The sequence below is a fragment of the Echinops telfairi genome, unplaced genomic scaffold (assembly GCF_000313985.2).
Source record: "Echinops telfairi isolate 266 unplaced genomic scaffold, ASM31398v2 ScPeMD7_31;HRSCAF=116, whole genome shotgun sequence".
Lineage (NCBI taxonomy): Eukaryota > Metazoa > Chordata > Mammalia > Afrosoricida > Tenrecidae > Echinops > Echinops telfairi.
The window spans coordinates 10,548,151-10,570,334 of NW_022103928.1; the positions used below are offsets into that span (position 1 = coordinate 10,548,151).

The 22,184-nt window shown below is 46.2% G+C and overlaps 1 protein-coding gene across 4 annotated transcripts in view; it reads left to right on the plus strand.

Annotated features, from left to right (window-relative positions):
- FRMD4B (FERM domain containing 4B) overlaps positions 1-22,184 on the plus strand; it is a 332,839-nt gene that overhangs the window by 307,252 nt on the left and 3,403 nt on the right. For 2 of the 4 annotated variants that reach the window (XM_045289894.1, XM_045289897.1), the window contains 11 exons: positions 1,926-2,002; positions 3,600-3,738; positions 4,478-4,619; positions 6,013-6,146; positions 6,246-6,365; positions 7,695-7,923; positions 10,732-10,788; positions 11,937-12,084; positions 13,214-13,333; positions 14,738-15,552; positions 19,602-19,734. In XM_045289894.1, the coding sequence (XP_045145829.1) occupies positions 1,926-2,002; positions 3,600-3,738; positions 4,478-4,619; positions 6,013-6,146; positions 6,246-6,365; positions 7,695-7,923; positions 10,732-10,788; positions 11,937-12,084; positions 13,214-13,333; positions 14,738-15,552; positions 19,602-19,734 (2,114 nt within the window). Of the gene's footprint in view, positions 1-232; positions 659-1,925; positions 2,003-3,599; positions 3,739-4,477; positions 4,620-6,012; positions 6,147-6,245; positions 6,366-7,694; positions 7,924-10,731; positions 10,789-11,936; positions 12,085-13,213; positions 13,334-14,737; positions 15,553-19,601; positions 19,735-22,184 lie in introns of those variants that run through there. The other 2 variants (XM_045289896.1, XM_045289895.1) reach the window with 2 other exon arrangements.

Consider the following 22,184-nt stretch of genomic DNA (forward strand, 5'->3'; position numbering starts at 1 on the left):
TCATCCACAGAGGGCCGGGTGCCCTCCCTGCAGGCCTGTGCTGAGTGCTGTCGAAGGGGTGGCCTTTCACATTTGCGAGCGCTAAGGGGGAGGTGATAGCTCTCAGGGATCAGGTTTCAAGTCCAGCCCCAGTTTTCATGTGTGTGGGAACGGACAAAAAGGAAAACACAGCTGAGCAGCATTGTAGCTCTTCCTGTTGAACCTGTTCACGTCCAGGGCTGAGGAAGGCTGGGTCGAAGCTCCCCCAGCAACAGCCTCCCGTGAACTCTATGCCTGAATTCAAAGCCTTGCTCTTCCCAGGAAGCCTCCTCGGAGCCCAGACTGCACCCAGTGGAAAATGGCTCTGGTTTCTGGGGAAACCTGTGAGTGAGAACTTTGCTCTCTGCTCTCCCGCCGACCTGGAGCAGGGCTGGGAGGTGCCACCAGCCGGCTGGGCTGCTGATGTCAGCCGCGTGTCAGCTGTGGGAGGCTTGGTTTGTGAAACCGAGTTACACCTAAGTGTCTTATGAAACTCCTGCTCAGAATTCACCAGAGCAGCCACCGGGCGGGGGGCAGTGGAAGGCACCCAGGGGGTTCCCCTCGCATTTCAGTTCCCACTTGGGAACCTGTGGATTTAAAGGAATGGAAGCCTGAAGACCGTGGACATTTTGGGAAATCGGTATGTAGCTGTGTGCTTTCACTCACTCCTCTTTGAACTTGTGTGAATGTTGCAGCCACAGACAGCTGCGGGTCAGGCCCGCGGGGGCTGTGTTCTGAGCACGGCTCGTTTATTTTACTCGGTTTGGCTTGGGGGCTCTGTCCGAGCAGTTTTTGTTCATGGCATGCACACAGGAACCTGCAGTGCCTTCAGCTCCCGTACAGGTACGGGCCGTCTCCACGTTTGTGAAAAGTCTTGGTGTCCGGACTCCAGGAAATGGCTTTGCTGATAGTGCTTGCAGGAGGGTTCTTTAGTCTCGTCCAAGCTGCTGGGAAATCATTCCTATTTCGATGACAAGCATGCTCCTTTAGGAGTCTTTGCGTCCAGCCAGTGTCTGGGAGTGCAGGGAAGTGGCTGAGCAGTGATTCCCTCATCCTCAGGGCTGGGACAAGAGGAATTCAACTCTCAAGTCCAAGTTGAGAAGAACAAGTTGAGGCTTAGGCTAACACAAGATCTAACATGAGGGATTGAGAAAGACCCTTGAAGTCCTGCACTGCTTATTCAGTTCTGTGAATGAGCTGTCAGCCTTTCAGATGCATGTTGCTCATAAGCCCGGTTTCTCCCCGACCAAGTGGCAAAAACCACTGAGCATAGCGCTGGAATGTACAACAATGGATTCTATTTGGGAATGCCAGGGCTCTAGCTTAGAATGGAAGTGGGCACCACCAACCTGGCCCCCCCGCCCCTGTCTTTCCCCCATTTCCTATTCCTGGGTTCTTGTGGCTAGAAGGGAAGCTGGTGTAGGTGGGGAAACCGAGAAGCACCTCCAAACTTGGGCTTCCTTTTTACTTTCACTTTATTATTTTTTTAAACCTTATCTCTGGCTTTACTGAAACACCTCTTTGAATATTTTTCCATTTAAATGTGAAACCAACCGATCGGAGGAGAAGACATGCGTTTACGGGAATCTGCTAGCATTTTGCTGCTCACTCTTTTCCTGAGTTGAGTCAAAGGAAAATAGTCTGTATGTTCCACTATACGGTGCAAGGAAGATGGACTGGTGAGAGAAAGCGTAATAGTTACGGTCAGGGGGGAGAAAAAAGAACGAACATGTTTCCGGTTGTAGTTAATGTGTAAAAAGACTGAGTCACGTATTTGTGCTTGGAATCTTATTGGCACAAGCCTTCCTGGGAACTTAAAAGCATTTGGCAATGAAGTCGATCCATCCGTTTAGAAAATGAAGCATAATTAAAGCTCAGTGGCATTTCTGTCTTCTTCCCTTTTTTAGTTATTCCAATGGAAACAGCTGGAGAACTTATATTTCCGTGAGAAGAAATTTGCCGTTGAAGTTCACGATCCACGAAGGTGAGGGGCACAGCGTTTGCTCGGTGTGGTCCCGGGGCATGGTGGAGAGCGCTGCTAAGCACGTGTGTGCTCAGGTGTCTGCGCGCGTATGCATTCGCTTCTCGTGGCCAGCTGCCCAGGAGCAGACTTGCTGGGCCGTGTGGTCACTCTCAGGGTAGCCTTTGAGAAGCGCTCGTATTGCTTTCCAGAGTGGCTCCCCCATTCTGCTTTCCCCCAGCTCTGTCTGAGGCGCTCAAGTTCTCCACACCCCACAGTCAATTATAGCTTTTGGAGTAAGTGTGCAGTGGAATCTCAGTGGTTTTCATTTGCATTTCCCTCCCAACTAATGATGCTGAACCTCTTTTTGTGTCCTCGTTGGCCCTTTGGGTATATATCTTCTTTAGGGAGATGTCTATTCAGAGCCTTATTTTAAAGTTCAGTCGTTTTGGTCACTGTAAAGAGTTCCTGGGTAGTGTAAACAGTTAACTTACTCAGCTGCTAGCCAAAGGTTAGAGGTTCGAATCCACCCAGAGGTACCTCAGAAGAAAGTTCTAGTGACCTACTTCTGAAAAATCAGCCATCGGAAACCCTACGGAGCACGGTTCTACTCTGACACGCAGGGTGGTCGTGAGCCACATTCAATTCGGCAGTCAGTGATTTCACGACTAGTAACCAATTTGGGTCACTTTGAAAAAAGTAGTGGCCAGTTTATGAATGCAAATTGAGGTCTAGGTTCTCACAAGAAATTCTTTTTCAACCTGAGTGCTTGTTTTTGATCCAAAGATATACTTAACAATATTTGGAGATCACAGCTATGTCAAAAGGAGGCTCAATGAGACAAGGAAGTTCTAACAAAATACATTAGTTCTCTTCAACACACACACACCTGCCCCTTGTCTATCTGCCCCTGACTCTACACTTCCCTGTCCCCTCCAAATCCCCTCTCCCAGTCTCCTGTCTCTTCTTCTCCTCTGGGTGCAAGCAACACTTTGGACCAATTGTGGACTTGTGTATTTTCAGATAGCATTACTCCGTTCATGCTCTGATCTTGTCAGTCCTTCAAATGCACCTAGATCAAAAATGCCGTGAAAAACCTGTCAGTCCCACGGGTCTTGACTGTGCTGTCTGTAAAACACCTTCAGCTTTATTCCTTACAACTGTGCGTCTTTTGGTTTCTTTTTTTTTTTCAGAGAGCAGCAATTTTTTATTTTATTTTATTTTTTTAACATTTTATTAGGGGCTCATACAACTGTTATCCCAATCCATACACACATCAATTGTGTAAAGCGCATTTGTACATCGTTTCTCAACGTCTTTTGGTTTCTAACTCAATCACTTTTAGTACGACGTCTCATTTGGCAACTTCCTTACCTGCTTTGCGGGGAGAGGGAAAGTGGATATTTTATATCCCAGCTTCTACAGAAAGACAGCTTCGGGGTTATGACTGAGGCTGTCATAAGTGGAGAAAAGGAGAAGCTTGGGTCTTGCCAGCTTGAGACGGAATGCAGCAGGAAGACAAAGAAGAAGACGATGCTTTGTTCCACCTTATGCCCTGGGTCCGTTTTGTTTTGTATGGGGCCAGAGGCAAATAATTTGAGTGCTTTTCTTAATCTTTCAGGATTTCAGTGTCAAGAAGGACTTTTGGGCAAAGTGGCCTCTTTGTGCAAACATGGTATGCAAACTCCTCTCTCATCAAGTCCATCTGGGTAATGGCCATTAGTCAGCATCAGTTTTACTTGGACCGGAAGCAAAGCAAAGTAAGTGACCAAACGCAGTAACTGCAAGGACAAATTCATTTGCTTTCTCTTTGGAAGATAAGCTTTCTAAAAAAAACACAAAAACAGATGCTAACACTTGGATATTTGTTGTGTGTCTGTGTGTGTGTTTCATTCTGCCACCAAATGTGTTCCTGTTCTGTACATTTAAAGGGTGGGCTCTGTGAGCTGGGTCGGCTTGTGGGTATATGTGTGTAAGCTGGTGGTATTACTGGCGACATTTAAAGTCAGTGACAAAAGCATGCCGTGAGAGAAATCATGCATAGCTATTAAGAATGTTTTAGCTGCGTGAATGACAGTGAGAACCCAAAATCCGTGTGCAGAGTCATAAGTCTGCATGATCTCGTCTCTGGTGAATCTCCTCTGACCACGGACCAGGGTTGTGGACGGCCTTGCTGTCCCCAGAGAACACTGGAAAGTCCATCTTACAGATGCAGTTAGGTTAAACTTTAACCCCTGATCCTTTGTTCTCCCTTTTGACCCATTTTAAGTGTGTTCTAGTTTTTATGCTTTTGTGGTGGTGGGGGGGGGATGGGGGGATAAGAATATTTCAGCTGTAAACTTTAAGTCTTGTGGGATTTCCCCACCTCCTAAACCTTAATGTATAAAAACTTACATTATCACCCTGGCCAATATTTTAATTCTATATTAGCTATACTCTTTTGTTTGGGATAATTTGAAGAGTTCATTTTGTTTTTCTGTTTCAATGTTTGCCTTTTAGGCCAAAATTCCCTCCGCCCGGAGTTTAGACGATATTGCCATGGATTTGACGGCGACGGGGACACCAAGGGGCTCCAAATTGGTGACCCTGGAGGGGAAGGGTCAGTTCATCATGGCCAGCAATGGCAGTTTAATCTCCTCAGGTAAGACTGGGTGGGAAGGAGGTGGGGGCATTAAAAAGAAGTACAAGACATCTTTATTTTGCTTTTTTAAATGTTTTTTTTTTTTTGTCATAAGATTCCTACTCCACCCCCCTTATTTTTAAGTTGCAGTACATATACAAGTGGGCATCCAGAAGTTTGTGGAATTAGAAGATAATGGGGTTTTCTAATGTTTGCCATTTCTCCTTCCTCCTATGGACAATGCTAGGACCTTAGTTGTGTTCGCCGTGTTGCACAGCTATTACACATAAACCACTTTTTATCTTTTAGTCCATTGCTTAGGAATTAGTAAGTATATTAAAACCTATCGGGTGCTGTAGTTTTGAACAATTTTATAAAGAGTGAAAAGAAAGCTGAATTAGACGTAGTCAGAATGTAGAAGTAGCATTAGATGCAATGATGCGTATATTTTTTGAGCAAGCAAAATACTGATTTACTTCCACAAGCTTTGAGTTTTCTAGAGCATGTTTGTTTGTTTGTTTGTTTTCACTGTTTTATTGGCACAGGATTTATATATCATACAATTCGAGGGTTGAATCATTCAACCGGATCAAGGAGAATTGTCCAATAATCACCACATCAACTTTAAAACCCCTCCCCGCACGATTGAAATGCCCCTAAAATGAGTTGTGCAACCACAGCCCATTCTAGTGCTCTCTACCTAGATGCAGTGATATTGAATGTCCAGGGGTGGCTCTGACAGGGACACTGGTTCCATGCCCTCTCCCAATAAGTTCCATCAACTTCCCCCATCTGTGTCCTTGTTGGGTTGTTGTTGCTTGGGGGGGCGTCTCATTATACATTTAGTATAATACACTATGCATACATGATGGAAAGCTTCCCTCCCCTCAAGATGTGATTGCTGCCATCCAAGTACTCCCCTCAAGAGCTTCTAGAATCCTTCTTCACGATGAATATTTCACTTTACTCAAATGAAGTTTCCCATCTACCTCTCATTGTCCATTTATGAATCTGCTGTATAGCTTTCCGTTGTACAGAACGGACCATTGCCTTGCTTGGCTGCTTTCTAAAAGCATTTTTAACAATTATCTCAAGGAAATCATACTCTTTTTCCTGCTCAGAAAGAAAGGGGAAAAAAATTCCTGGTCTATCTGAAGCAGTATTTTATCGCACTGCTTCCAAAAGAGACGGAGCCCAAAAGGCAAATGGCACATTTTATTACCAGGCTCTGTTTGATGCCCAGAAGTATGAGAAAATGTTCTCCAGTTTCCTTTGATTATGTTCAGAAACAAGAAGAGAAGAAGTAGTAAACTACCATTGAATAGCTGGTTTTGCCCTAAAGGCCCTTTGTCTTGAGAAAAGGAAGGAAACGTGCCTTGTATAGCCCTGCCCTGTTCACCCGCCCCTCCCCCAGGTTCCCAAGACTCCGAGGTCAGTGAGGAGCAGAAGAGAGAGAAAATCCTGGAACTGAAGAAGAAGGAAAAGCTGCTGCAGGAGAAGCTCCTACAGAAGGTGGAGGAGCTCAAGAAGATCTGTCTGCGGGAGGCGGTGAGTGTGGCCCTCGTGCGCCTCTTCGGCTTCTTCCAACTGGGTGTCAGCCGGCTGGCCGGGGACATGGATCCCTCTCAACGCGGCCCTGTTTTACAGGAGCTCACTGGCAAAATGCCGAAGGAGTACCCTCTGAATGTTGGGGAGAAGCCGCCGCAGGTCAGAAGGCGGATAGGCACCGCGTTCAAGTTGGACGACAACTTGCTGCCGAGTGAAGAGGTGGGCGAGCTGCCGGTTGAGTGGGGCTGATGGCCGAGGGGTCAAGGGGTCTTTTGGGTGTTTGAGCCATTGCTGTATATTTTGTATCCTCCCAGTCAAAATAGTGAGTTAGACCAGAGTGATGCCTCTCTTGTGTGTGTGCGCACCCACTGCCTCTGCCCCCACCCCACCCCAACACATGGAGAACGTTACCCAACCACGGGACCTCCACAGAGGGAAAGCTGTATTCTTGGGCTTTTACATGGAAAACTAAGTAGCCTTTGGCAAGTCGCGTACATCTCCAACGCTTTCTCTCACTTAGTCTTCCCTCCGCTGAAAAATGAAGGCCGGGACTCTTATTTCCCTGTAAGGGATGTCATCCGCATTCAATGAGATAATGCGTGTACAGCAAGCAGCTCTGAATGATGCCGAAAGATTTGGTAGCCCATATTCTACTCTGAGGTCATGAAACGATGGGACTTCTCCCTGGGTTCTTTCGGGAAAGTTAACAATCTTAGTTGTAGAAAAACAAAAGCTGTTCATTGAGTGCTTGCTAGATTGCAAGATAGAGCTAAGCCATGCACATCTGCTAGCTCATTTAACTTTCAGCGCTTTTACGAAGTGGGTATTATTTTTCTTTTTAAAATGGGGTGGGGAGGAAAACCCCACCCCGGAGGCACTAAGCAATTACGCAGGGTGCCCTAGCCCACACAACCAGGAACCGCCAGGGAGACAGAGCAGGCCAAATGTGTTTGTCTCAAAAGAGCTCCGTATGAACATAACATCTGAGTATAACCGTCCACATTTACGAGCCTTGAGTCTTGAATCTCTTCTTGGAAAATAAATAGGATGGTCACCTAGCCTGCTGAAGGAAGGCAAAGCCATCCCATTCCTTGAAAAGAGAAGACCCCAAACACCCACTCTCACTGCCATCCAGTCGAGTCGGACTCACAGCGGCCCGTAGGACAGGGTGGAACTTCCCCTGTGAGACTCCGATACTGTGCTCTTGACGGGAGTCCAAAGCCTCGTCTTTCTCCCAAGGATCAGCTAGCTGGTGGTTTCAAGCTGCCGACCTTGAGATTAGCAGCCCTCCGCACGACTGACATGCCAACAGGACTCTGAAAAGAGAAAAGGCATGGCCTAATGAAAAGTTCAAATAAGGTGGACAAGGCAGGTCTTATGTTCTAGAAAATGTGTAAGAATACCTTTGTGGAGAAATTTGGATTTTATTTTCAAAGACTATCTGATTCAAGAATGTACTAGAAATGATGTTTATTTACCAATGCCTAGGAGCGTGATAATATATATGTTCACAAAACTACAACAACACGATTAATCATGTATACGCAGGATCCTGCTTTGCAAGAACTGGAGAGCAACTTCCTAATACAACAAAAGCTAGTGGAGGCTGCAAAGAAACTTGCCAGTGAGGCAGACCTGTGTAAAACGGTGAAGAAAAAGCGAAAGCAAGACTACACGGAAGCCGTGAGAAAGCTTCAGGAGATTGAGAGCGCCATAAATGAATACCGGATTCGCTGTGGAAAGAAGCCCAGCCAGAAGGCAACAGTTCTCCTCCCGGGTGCGTAACATGTCATGTTTTTGAGTAAAGTAGTCAGTGCTCCGGAGGGCGGTGCACTACCAAGCCTCTTCATTTGGTGAGGGATGAGGTGGGAGACGGGACGGGGAAAGCTTCAGAGGATAGCCATGGTTTGGGATTCGGGTCTGAGATGTTTTCAAATTTCATTTCTAGTGAGAGGCTCCCCATGAAAGTATCATATGAGAGCCATTGTATTACTTTCTTTTTCAGGAGGAAAGCGTATACACAGATACCTTGGTTCATAAGATAGACAAACCCTGAACTGGCCTGATGGCTTTGCATGAAATGCCTTTGTCAACACAGTCTATTAGAGAGGGGGTTTCTGAAAGGTGTTTAGGTTTTTAATGCGGCAGATCATGCATTTTTTCTTAAGGGCCTCACAACAAATAAGTGTGTAGAGAAGTTCTCTCAGAATTATTATCATTATTGGAGACTATATAAAGATGATACTGTCCACTGTTCAGGATGCAAAGTAGTACCCACCACCTGATCCTAACTTTGTGGAACATGCACGCATTAAGCCTGCTTAGGAAATACGTAAAATATTAGTAATGGTAGAAATTCACATCTTAAAGTTTTCTTCTCATGTTATTTAAATTTTAATTGAATCATTTGATTTTCTTCTTAGTCCTCCTATGTTTGCTTCATTCTCAGCACTATGCATCTATTACTTTCATATTCAGAGAAGAGGCAATCTTAGAAGCATCACTTAGATAACCTCAAGTCCGATAGACCTTATACACCATTGAAAACACCATGTAGATGGATTCCAGGGCCCCTTGGCCCTGCACCGTTAATGGCACCATGTTTAGCCGTGACCTTTGACTGAAATGTGGTTGTCTTTTCTTGATTTCATAACTATTCTTTCATATTTTAACATCTGGGAAACTGAGATATTTCTTATACTGGGAGGTATCTTACAACTATAATAGAGACTTTTCTTGTTTTACTGGGACCTGAAACATTGAACATTTTCTAGCAATGGCATGAAATGTCACTGGGTTTAAAGTACACTGAAGTCTTAGACATGATTTACAAAGCAGAGATAGAGCACTGGACTTGTAAATGTGCTCCTGAACCTCCCTGCAGGTCTGGAGCTGAGCTCACCCTGTGGCTTCCTTATCGGCCAAATGGGTCTCTACGGGAACAATAGCACCTCAGAACAATCAGCCATTTGAGACCAAGGAGACGAAGTTCACAAGGGTTGGGAGAGGAGGGGAGGAGGCAGAAAGTACAAGGAGGAAGCAGGAGGAGTGACGTTTCTTTGCAGGAACTGCAATGAAGGAGATGAAGCAAAATGTGTATGAACTTTTGAATGTCAAACGGACAAGCTGCGCTGTAAACCTTCACAATAACAAATTTTTAATTAAAAAAAGGGTAAAATAAATGCACAGATGTAGAAAAAAAGGGGGGGGGTAAAATAAATGAGCCAGAAGTAGTAGCCAACTATAATTGGAGAATTCAGAGTGGCTTTGGCCCCCAATGAGAGCTCCAGTTGGCCTTGGCGGTGGTCACCTACAAAAGTGGGTGATTAATCATACACTTGACTTTCATGGTCAGTTGTTATGGCCCATTCATCCCCAAACGGTGCAGGACTCAAGTGTTCTCCTTCCCGGTGGCTGACATTTGAGCAGCAGACGGCGTCAATGACTGAGCATATATTGGAAAGATAATATGCTTGACGGCTGAATGGACCGGCACCTTGCCTCCCAAGTTCCACCAGGTGCCTAAATGAAGAGGGTCTTCCAGCTCCAGCAAGCATTTTAAGGTTTAAAATGGATGGAGAGTCCCCTTCCTAATGACTGAGAAGCTATATTGAGGGTTCCTGTTTGCTTCTAGCACTGCGCTTGCCCCGGACCCTGAGTATGGACTGATTTGCCAAAGCCGATCAGCACATCTGGGATGTGTCTTTTTATGAGTTACCATTTGATGGATACCAGTATTATTTACTGGATAGGGGTAATAAAAGTCAGTAGTGTAGCTCGCACATATGGAGCATTCTTCCTGTGCCGGGAGCTGGGCTGAGGGAGATCATGCATTATTTCATCGACTACTCACCTCAGTGACATGCACTTCAGGGTTACATTTCTCCCTGTGTTAGAGTTGAGCCAAATGATGGGTAGGAGGTTGATGCCGATTCCTAGTCGGTGGCGGCTGGAGATGGTGCTGAACCACTTAGTATGTTCAGGATACCAGCCCCAACTGACCCCAGTCTAGATGGCAAAAGTGCCACTACTGACTACAATTGGAAGTTAACCTTTTTTTTTAATGCCACAATTGAGGAACTCTAATCTAATTCAAAAAGTCCATCGGCCACAAAAGTCCCCACACTCTTAAGAGGAAAAGGCCTTTCTTTACTTCAGGGAGGGGTCAAAAATAAGTGTAGTCCCAGTAAATTCTCACAAAGTCTCAATGTGTGTAGCATAATCGTTAGCCTTTATGACACAACCGCATTTCTCATTCCATATTGTGGGTTATGAGCACTCATGAGAAGAGGGTAGATCACTGTCCAGTGGAGAAGCCAGGCAGAAAACGGATTTAATTTAAAACTCCCTTGGTGCTGATTCCATGGTAGGAAAATAAGCCCAATGTAAAACTTGGACAATATAGAAAATGCGCGTATCTTCAATAACGTGAATAAATTTCTTCTAATCGCTAATCATGCTTAATGTACTATAAATAATTGCATCGTCTCTGGTTCAAAACCAACTCCGCTCCATTGAGAATTGCTCCATACATTACACTCACTGTGGGGCGCAGTGGTTCTGAGATGGTTCTTTTCGTTCACAGAAGACATCATCCCGTCCGAGAGTAGCTCCCTGTCTGACACCACCACCTATGATGATCGTAAGTGGCTCCCCTTGTCATTGGGAACGTGTTAGATGTTCTGAAATCGAAAGGATTTTTATTACGCAAAACCTACATCTGCTTTTTCTGAAAAGCGGAACCCTCTAGCTTCTCTTTATGAAAAACAATAGAGGCATTATCCTTGCCATCTATTCAGGTTAACTCGGCACTAACCTACCAAACCTCAAAAGCCACTGCCAGGGAGTCAGTGCCGAGCTAGAGCACCTCTATGGAGCAGAGTGCGACTGCCCTCTGAGTTCCCTAGATGACATCTGTACGGGACCAACAGCCTTTCTCCCCAGAGTGCTGGGTCCAAACCGCTGCCTTGTCCTTAGCAGCTCAGTGCCTACCCGCCAGGCCAGCAGGCTCCCCACATTCACAGACTGAACCATAGAAAACACATGATTTTAAGGAATGAGAATACGAATATGAGGAAATCAGTCTCTCTACAGGGATACCAGCCCCGACCCGAACCCAGCAAAGAATTTATAAGACTTCTCTGCCTTTCAAGTAAGGGGATATCTATAAAATGTGATCGTTTTTTTGTTTTAAGAGCTCAAAAAAGGCCACTGACCCCATCCAACTATCCCAGTCCCCTCCTCCATTAAGTTTTATGGTACCCCAAAGTCCACCATTCTTCTTTTGAGCCAAGGTTTGGTCATGCTTGCCATTCCCCTTTGAAAAGGAGAGTAAGAAGACGCTAATGACTTGGCATTCCTTTCTAGCTTCAGCATGTTCAGTGACAGAATAAGCCTTTGAGGAGCCGGAGAGGCCGACAGGGAGCAAAACTAACCCAGGCAGGGCACACATTCGGGCCAACCTTCACAAGGCCCATAATACATTAGGAAAATTTTTTAAATAGAACTTTGTAAAAAATACTTTATCATCACTTCCATGAGAGTGGTTTCTTAGCTCAGGTTGACACCTCTTGAATTGGCAACGGTTGAATCATATCCTTTTTTCTAACATATAAAACTTAAAAATTAATCTCCTCAAGGTTATGTACTTCTAAATGCATTATCTTTGGAAGAACCCTTTGTTGACCAGGTCTTCTCGTTTCATTTTTTGAGGTATTAGCAAGATACTTATTTATGCCTTTGGTTACCTACTTACTGATTTATACTCATGCATTCATTTGCTTATTACAGCCAACGACTCCTTTACTCTGGCTGGCCAGCGATCAAGTTCAGTCCCTCATTCTCCAAGGATTCTTCCCCCCAAGTCTCTCGGCATTGAGCGAATCCATTTCAGAAAACCGTCCATCAATGAACAGTTTGTGGACACCAGGCAGTCCAGGTAAGAGGTTACACTGTCAGCCAGGCCCATGACTGGACAGTCTTAACACTTGTCTCCAAAAGAGGTGACCACATTCTAGAAATATTTTCCTTATCTTTACAGAAGGTGTTATCTTGCTCATTCTACTTAGGAACAAGTTGAAGCTTAAAAACTCAAGCCACTTGTTGACAGCAAGTGGAGGTGTTTTTAAGAAATCTTTTTAAAATAAACATTTGGGTGTTTCCTTGTTTCTAAAGTCCATTTGGTGTGTGTGAGAATTCAGTGTGAGGACCTTCATTATAATCAAGATTTGAGTTCAGTGTCCAGAATTCATTTCCTGAACCACGCTTTAACGAGAGTCTTTAAGTATTGCTCTGCTAAATCTAGTGACAGGACTAACATCTGATCCGACACATGAACATGGATGAAATCCTTAAAAGCGTTTTTCCCTCTCCCTTCCTATTTATGCTCAGAGAGTCAGACTACACACAGGCATATTTCATGGAATTACGTGTAGCCCACAGCTTTTTTGACAAATTGAACAGGTTTGGGCAGCCCTGGGGGAGCGAGTCCGTTGGCATCATTTTCCCAACAGCATGTGTTCCTTTCCTGTCTTTTGGTCACATTTTGATAATTCTCACAATATTTCAAACCTTCTCATAATGCAGTTGCGTACCTCATAGCCTATAAACCAAGCCAAACCCACCGCCATCAAGTTGATTCCAACATGGTGACCCTACCGAGGTTTTCTGATCTGGTAGCTCTTGGCAGGAGCAGGTAGCTTCCTCTTGATCCCACCGAACAGCTGGTGAACTTGAACCCCTGGGTAGCAGTCCAGTGCTTAGCAGCCTCGCGTCTGTGTGCGCTGGGAAACCGAAAAAGTCTACCTGGTGGTTTTATCTCCATGTCTGCTTTATTGTGGTGACCTGGAGCCCAGCCCTCAGTATCTCGGAGGACTGTCTGTGCGTTTCTCTTAAAACTCGTCTAGGACCCACCCAGATGGGAAACCACAAAGACACCCTGCCCTTCTCTCTCTCTCTCTGCTCCCTGTCCTTCAGGTCCCCGTAAATGGCCTACTCTCTTATGACAAGTGTGCCAGAGATGTTGGGAAGCTTATTATATCCTGAATTCCTCTTTTTTATCTCCGCAGAGAAATGCTGTCGACCCACAGTAGCCCTTACAGAACTCTGGAGAGGCGGCCGCAGGGCGGACGAAGCATGCCCACCACGCCGGTCCTCACCCGCAACGCCTACAGCAGCAGCCACTTAGAGTAAGGACGCTTCGTTCCGTTGCTTTGGTGCTCCTGACTGCGGGGTGGAGGTTCTGTCTTATTCTTGCTGTGTTTTCCAATCATGTTAAGTGACTGCTCTGCGTCTGACTCTATTTGGTGGATCTACATTTTGGGCCAGTTTAGTTTCAAATAGTAGCAGCCGAGAAAATGTAGAGTTACCTGTTGGATATCTTGGCTTTCATCCCCCTAACCGGAGACCACGATTCCCTTCTCGGGAAAAGGTGAAATTCATTGTTCTAGGGTAATGATGAGGATACTGATGACAGCAGCCTTTTGAATTGTCTAGTGAGGTTGGTGGCACAGTGGGTTACACATTGAACTGGTAACCACAAGGTCAGTGGTTTGAACCACTCCACAAGAGAGAGATGAGACTGTCTACTCCTATGAAGATATAACGGCTTGGAAACCCAAAGGAGCAGTTCTACTCTGTCCTAGAAGGTCGCTATGAGCTGGAATTGATTCGATGGAGCCTGGTGCCATAGGTGGTTATAAGTTTGGCAATTCAAACCTGCCAGCCACCCTGAGGGAGAAAGAGGAGGCTGTCTGCTCCCATAAAGACTTACTATCTCAGAAACCCAGAGGGGCAGTTCTCCTCTGTCCTGTAGGGTCCCTGGGAGTGAGCATCCACTCTCGTTGTCTAAGTGAGAGCTGGCCCTGCACTCAATCTTTAGAGGTACTGCATTACTGAGTTCAGCCACAAACCTGTTATGAGGCAGATATTAAATACTATGGTCATCCTCATGTTACAAGGATGGTTAAGCACCTTGCCAGAGCTCAGAGAGCTGGTAAATGAGCCATGACTCAGCTCAGAGATTTCTGGCATCAGAGTCCAGGCCCGCTCCACTGTGCAGGGCTGCCTCCACCCTGTTCTGGTGTGTCCCAACATCCTATTCACCCCGAAGGCCCTCCACAGGGAGTGGATTTTGTTCAGCCCTTGATACAAGTTGTACATCATCAGTTTATCACCTCTACCCTCAAGAAAGACTGCTCTGTTCGGGTTGCCCTGTTTGCAGAACGAGGCTCCTCTCTCCTTTTGATGGGGATCCTTAGGGATCCCCAAGGGTGCAAACTGTTAAGCAATTGATGACTCCCTCCCCAAAAGGTTGGCGATTCCAAGCCTCTGGTGGGTTGAAACACAGCCCAGTGATCTTGAAAGCCCAGTGGAGCGGGTCTGCACTGCACAGGCAGGGCCTCCAGGAGGCCGAATCCCCTGGACCTGACAGCAGCACCGACCTCCGGCATTGACCTACCCAGAGTCGGTCCTGTTGTACTCGGGACATTGGAAAGGCGGTATTGTCTTTCCAAAGCTGTCAAGGCCCCGCGGGTGGCGTTCATTCTCCTTGGGTCCGCTGGCTTACCAGTCTGCCTCCCCCCTCTTTGCAGGCCCGCCTCGCCTTCTCAGCACTGCCGCCAGCGGAGTGGAAGCCTCGAGTCCCAGTCCCACCTGCTCGCCGAGCTAGACAGCGATCAGCCATTCTTCTCCCTCTCGAAATCCCAAAGAAGCAGCAGCACCGAGGTCCTGGACGATGGGTCTTCCTACACCAGCCAGTCGAGCACCGAGTACTACTGCGTGACCCCGGTCGCCGGCCCCTACTACACCACCCAGACGCTGGACACGCGGGCCCGGGGCCGCCGGAGGTCCAAGAAGCAGCACGCGTCCACTTCCAGCGCGGGCAGCATGCCCAACCTGGCACAGAAGGACGGCCTGCGCAACGGCGTCTGCGCCCCGGGCCTGGAGCAGCCCTGCGCCGGTTACTACATCGCGGGGTACCAGCCCTACGCCGAGGGGGACCTCTACTACAGCGGCGGCGGCTATGTCTACGAGAACGACACCGAGGGCCAGTACAGCGTCAACCCGTCCGCCCGCGCCTCGGCCCACTGCGGGTACGACCGCCCGCGGGACTACAGCAGGTCCTTCCATGAAGACGAGGTGGACCGGGCACCCCACAACCCGTATGCAACTCTCCGGCTGCCGCGGAAGGCGACCGTCAAATCGGAGCACATCACCAAAAACATCCATAAAGCCTTAGTGGCGGAGCACCTGCGTGGCTGGTACCAGCGGGCCTCCGGGCAAAAGGATCCGGGCCACAGCCCGCAGGCCAGCTTTGACTTGGACAGGGCATCACAGAGATGCCTGGGCTTTGCCGGGCTGCACGTACCCTGCTCACCCAGCAGCCGGGCACCGTCCTACTCTTCAGGTAAACAAACAGAATGGAGGCGTCTGACGCCCAAACTGGCATGACCAGTGGGGTCATGTCTGCGCCCAGCTGTGGTGATCCGATGGGGGCCAGAGGAGAACTGTGCCCACGGGGTTTTCAATGACTGATTTTTGAAAGTAGATCTCCAGGCCTTTCTTCCCAGTTGCTTCTGGGTGGACTTGAACTTCCAACCTTTTAATTAACAGCAAAGCTCATGAACATCTGCTCTGAGTCCCTCTCCTCCACTGTTCTCTTTAACCTATGAAAGGGCTCCTGTAGTTGTTTCTGATTAGTTATCTATGGCTCAGCTCTACCTCGCACTATAAATGTGTCCAGTGAAGCAAGTTTTAGATTCAAAACCAACAAAGATTTATTTAGCACCTACTTCATTGGCTGCTCTCATGGGAGCCTTCATATAGTTTCTCTTTTCTGGGCTTTGTCTTCTAAACGTATGCAGGTCACTGAGATGGGTTATTTCAAAGGAGTACAGGAAGCCCTCCAGGCAAGCAGAACACGTTAGAATGATACATCATCTCTGCTTACTACCAAGCATGCAGTTTGTTTGAGTACTCGTAGGCCTATAAAGGCTTATAATAATTCTGAGAGGAGCTGGTATTGATTAAGCATTGTTCCTGGTACTGTTTCAAGCACTTTGCATGTCTTAATTCAGTGATCAGATGGTAGGCAGGGTGGGGTTTTAAAAGCTCATTCATGGGAAAAAATTCCATGATCTTTTCATTCCATTTTCCCATGGGCCTGTGGGACCCCCACAGATCTCTACTCTGTGGCTGATTTAAGGCGTTTTAAAGTCGCGTGTAGCAGAGATGTCGTCTTTAGGCATTGAGTTAGGCTTCAGATTCTACAAGTGTGTGTGGAAGCGTCCCTGTGCCCCCCAGGTGGGCTGAGTACTATAAGGAGAGAAGCGGGGGGGTAGGGAGGACCTACCCACTTAAATCGTTCAGCAAGCAAGCAGGCACTTCCATCGTGTTGAGGAGCCAGTGTCAACCCGGTCCCTGTCTTCCGTGAGCATACAGTCTAATTAGAAGCTGAGAGAAATGTGTGAAAAGTTAGTAATTGTCAAACTTGGTGATAAAAATGGAGTCCCTGGGTGTTGCAAACAGTCAACTTTCTAGACAGCTAACCCAAGGGTTGGAGCTTCAAGGCTACCCATAGGTATTTCTGAAGAAAGGCCTGGTGATCAACTGTAGAAAAATCACCCCTTGAAAACCCCATGCAGCACAGTTGAACTCTGATACAAATCAAGTCACCATGAGTCCGAAGGTTGAAGAGAAGAATGGATAAAAACTTGATGGTAATGAGTCTTGGCCCCTCTCTTCAATATGGCACCCTAGTAAGACCTGGAGCTCTGGTGGCACAGTAGGTTATACATTGAGCTGCAAACCTCAAGGTCAGCAGTTCAAGCCCACCAGCCACTCCATGGGATATAGATGAGGCCGCCTACTTCTATAAAGATACAGAGTCTCAGAAACTGAAAGGGGCAGTTCTACTCTGTCATCAAAGTTCGCTGTCAGTCACAAGCAACTCAAGGGCAGTGAGTTGAGTCAGACTTGGTCATCATCCGTGAAAATGGCCCCTTTAAAAGTTTCATAAGCTTGTTGACAAGAGGAATTTCCATGGAGATTTCTATTTAGGTTCAAGTACTCTTCTGTTTGTGCGGGACTTTGAACTTCCGCTCTCTCACCCCTAATCGTAGCTAACCTATGAAAAGACTCCTGTAGTTATTTCTTATTATTTCCTCCCTCTAAACTTCAGGGCGTTGCATGAGAAACTTTCAGAAGCCAAACCTAAGCAGGATAGGGCTGGTTTCAAGGGGACGGTCAGGAGGACACAGGGCTGGGGCAGTGTCTCTTTCAACAGGGAGAAGCAAGTCTCCCTCAGGAGCCTCAGCATTCCTGGCAACTTCCTTAGTATCTGGGGCAAAGGTAGAAATGACCTTCTACTTCCTGGCTCAGACCTGGCAGGAGCTTTGCTAACACCAGCAGGATCCGCTCCCACGAATGAAAAGAAATGACTTTTGGAAAAAGGGATTTTGAGGGAGAAAGATGGAATCACTGGGACCAAAATTCTCTCTGAAATTTTCCTTATTTCTGTCTACATTTTAGAGCTATAGAAATGTCTCACAACCGACATACATCATCCCATGGGCGGGGAAGATACGTTTTCAGTCACTTGCCAAATTAGTCAGGTATTTTCAGTCCCTGCCAGCCTCCTTGGTGACTCAATTTTTGTTGTAATGAGAGCAGCCACTGACTGGCAGCAGACTGTGGGTCGCATGGCACCCTCAGCACTTCGGGTGCAGTATCCCACTTGATCTTCAAGGCAGGTCCATGTGGCAGCGGCTTCCTAGTCTCCTGACCCTGAGGCACAGGAGTAGTGATGGCTCCTTGGGAGAAAGCTCCCTTTCCCGGTGGAAGAGCGAGGCTCCAATCCTGGCCAGCATGTCATGCCCAGCCACCGCCTGTCTGACAGTCATGGCTGGTGTGTCACTGTGAGGTGGAGCAGCTTCCAGCAGCGCTAGAGATGGGCTCAGAGGGAAAGCTGGACTATGTAATTGCAAAAGTCGGCCAGTGAAAACTTCATGGATCACAATGTTTGGATCCTGGGTACACAGGTTCGAGGGCTGGTCCAACTGGAACGACCAACAACATCATATGTTAGAGCCCCGGCTACTTGCGCTTAGGGTATTTATTTAGCCCTGCCCAAGCCCCACAGCTGGCAAGGGGTGAGGTGGTAGAATTCTCACTCTCGGACTTCTTCATGACCAAACCCCACAGCCTATGACTTAGAATTGGGGAGGTTCTTGGGAACTCAAAATGAGAGCATTACATCTCTTAATTAAACCTTCTTGGCACCCAGGGCCACAGAAGAGTTTTGAAATATGTTTGTCCCACTCTGGTCCCCCGTGCTTTTGTGGGTGAGGAAGAGAAGGGCGGGGGAGCCAGTCCGGGGCTGGGAGCAGGAAGTGGAGACGAACAGGAAGGTTTCAAGAGCAGTGCTGGAGTTGTGAGTCTCGCACGACCATGGCATTGTGGTCAGCTGATACACCCCAGGCATGGAGCAGAACTGGTTTTATGAAGAGGGCAGCAGACACCAAGTGAGGAGGCGTTCACTGGGCTTTGCCCCCAAATTATACCCTTGCCTTGTAGTTCAGTCCCTCTGTACTCCAGAGTCTCCTCTCCGCCCTCCTTTCCTTACCCATCCCTGCCCACTTTCCCCCTTTGGGTGGGGAGGCAAAGATTAAGTCTTGATCCTGTGGTGGCTTCTGCTGAGGTTAATTGAGCAACATTCAAGGAGCAACACTCACATTATCGAATGATCCCCCTGCAAAGGTCTCCAAGCTCGTCGCCATAGCTGGGAAGGTTTTCTCAGCTATACAAGGGCTTTCACCTGTTTGTTTTTCTTGGTTGTCTTTTTTATTTTAATAGCCTTATTGAGCTATACTACACGTTGGTTTGTCTCTTGAATTATTTTCATCCTTCCCGTTTACTGGGTGTTTACTTTGTACCAGCTACAGACAGTGCTGAAGATTTCTATCCACTGCTTGTCCTTCCTGCCTGTGAGCCTCGCTGCTGCGGTGTACTGTCGATTCGGTTCGGCCTCACGGTGACCGTACAGGACAGAGGGGAACTGCCCCGCAGGGTTTCTTAGGCTGTCGCTCTCAGGGGAGCAGATCTCTAGGGCTTCTCTTCTGAGGAGCTCCTGGTGGGCTCACCCTGGCAGCCATTGAGGGCCTAGCCCTGGAGCCACAAGGGCTCTTTAGAGCCGCTCGAGTTAGAGTGTATTGATATGATTCTCCTCACTTTACAGGTAACAGAACGGTGGCTTTAAAGCGCACAAGCTGTCTGCCCCAGGTCACCCAGCTCACCCTGCCAATTGGAATAGAAGCCCTGCTCATTTAAATCCCTGGCTCTTAATTGCTAATTTGCCCATAGCTGATTAGAATGCACCTCTAAATAGACTAATGTTTTTGTTGTTTTCACTCTGATTATTTCTAATGATTCTCTCTCCCTCTTCATCTTCATTTTTAGTGTCTTCTACAAATGCTTCTGGGAACTGGAGGACCCAGATGACCATAGGGCTTTCGGACTACGAGACACCAGCGCACTCTCCCTACTCCAGCTGCTACAGCACCGTGTGCAATCCTCTGCCCTCTCCCAGCAGGTGAGGAAGCGGCGCTCCCACATTCTAGCAGCCTGTCCTCGCTCACAAGAATTCAAGGGTCCAATGTTATCTTATGTACACAGAATCTGTCTAGTTTATGAATTGGCAAGCTACAGGCCACCTGTTTTTATAAATAAATTTTTGTTGGAAAATGGCCATGCTAAGTTATTTATACATTATTGATGGCTGCTTGTGCATTACAAGAGCAGAGCTGAGGAGTTGTGACTGAAGCCAGATGGCCTGTGAAGCCCAAAGTACTCTCAGGCCAGCTTGTTCGCTGGCTCCCGAACTAGCTCGTTTGGGTCTTAGAGTTTCATGTTCATATCTGAACCTGAAACATGCGTATGGTATTATTTTCCCTGTAACACTTGAAGTCGCGTTGTTGATTATGACCATTTTAGACCCTTTTGGAACCTGATAGAAAAAAAAATCCTTTGGCCAAAAATCAATGTCAACGATCTCTGCTTCAGAAGAGGCTGTTGATACCAAGATTCCTAGCGGACAGTTGCTGTCCTTGATTCCAAACATTTGCTGTCTTTTTTGTGTATGACCCTGAATTAAGAAGCAACAGATGCACCCAGCTGTCCTGTTTGTCTGTAAAATCGGTTTTTTTTTTGTAAACATTTAGAGGAAATATTCAAGAGCCGTTTCTTACCATAGGATTAAAAAATTCTTTTTTGTATTTTGAAGAGGTCCTTGCCCCCACCATTGGGTAACAAATTAAGGGCCACGCCTATGGTGCCAAGAAGCGCAGCGTTTTCTACGTGTTTGCTGTTTTCTCACGTCAGGCTGTTTCCGTCCTTTGAGACTTACACAGGCTGTCACTCTAAAGGCCCATTTACTGGTGTGAACAGTTTTAAGCACTCAGTGTTTTAAGCAAGTTGGAATACTCTAAAACCCCGAAAGCCTCCTTTTTTTATCCCCTTCACATTCAGCAGACGTTTTTCTTGGCTTGAATTATTAGGCCAATTGTCTCAACTCAACAAAGGGAGTACCCAAAATAGACTTTTAATGACAATATCCCTCAGAAGACATCAAGAGGCGTAGACTTCTGTAGATAATGCTTGAAAATGAGTTAGGAGTAAACACCAAACTAACTTTGACCCCAGAGCTGAACAGGATCTTTTTAATTCTGTTCCTATATAGACTTGCAAATGATTTTCAAATTTGCATAATGTCAACAATTGCATAGATTAACACAGTCATGATATAAAATATTCAGTGTGTGAGACGGTTCTAATACCTTTTACATCCGTTTTACTGGGTTCAGGAAGTGCTAAACACGTTTAGAGAAAATCTGTTTTGCTAGAGTGTACCCATCTATCTCAGCCCACCCGAGAAGGCTTGACCGGGGAGCCCAAGGTCAAGGGGGCACAGCGTACAGGAAATGAGAAGCTATTTAAAGATCCCTATTGTGTGTGTGGGTGTGTTTGTATGCCCAATATGAACTCATTGTGTGGAAATGTTGGAAAATACAGAGTTAAATAAGTAGAAAATCATTTATCCATAAAGCCTTCAGTTCTCAGTATCCATTTTTAACATCGGCATAATGATATTGCACATATAATTCTGCATCTTATTATGTTGTGGAAACCCAACATCTGAGGTTTTTAACTCAACACTATACTATAAGTATATAAATGAAAAATTCTGACCAACAAATCCGTTGCTATTTAATCAGCTCTGACTTGACCGTTTCCTATTTTTGAACATCTGAGTGCTTTTCAGGCCTTTGTAACTCTTCTCCCCTTTTTTGTTCCCCTTTCCCCCTACATTTTTTTGCTATGTTTTGTTTCTATTAACACCTTTGTATAAAATATTTGTCTGAATTGCAGATTATTTCCATAAGATAAATTCCTATAAATATAATTAGTGTGTTTAATTGAAAAATGTATTTTTAAGCTCATATGTTCCACAAAGATTTGCCAGTTTACCCTCCTAACTACAGGGTTATAGGTGTGCTTATTTCTACTCATTTACTGAAGATTTTATTTTTATTATTGTGCAGTCTGATTAATTTAATTTAACATATCAACTCACCCAGTAATAGTAGCCATTTATAAGCTTTATCAATTTGTTCTAAAATAACATACCATACTTTTTTAAATAAGACATGATTTTTAAAATAAGAGAGAAATTGGATTTCAGAAATAAAACCTCAGAACTGCCCTTGGCTTCAAAATGCTAAGCAACAACAGATCAGTGCTCTTTAAAAATAAATGAAATTCATATTGTGTAAATAACCTTTTCCTCAGAGCATCCAGGTATGTAAATATTGTAGAAAAGCTACAAATATTTACCCAGAATTTTCCCCCTAATGTGATTTGGAGGGGAGCCCTCGTAGTACTGTTGGTAAATATTGGACCACTAACCACAAAGTCGGTGGTTCAAACCCACCAGCCACACTGTGCGAGAACAATGAGGCTATCTGCTCTACTCACAATTTACAG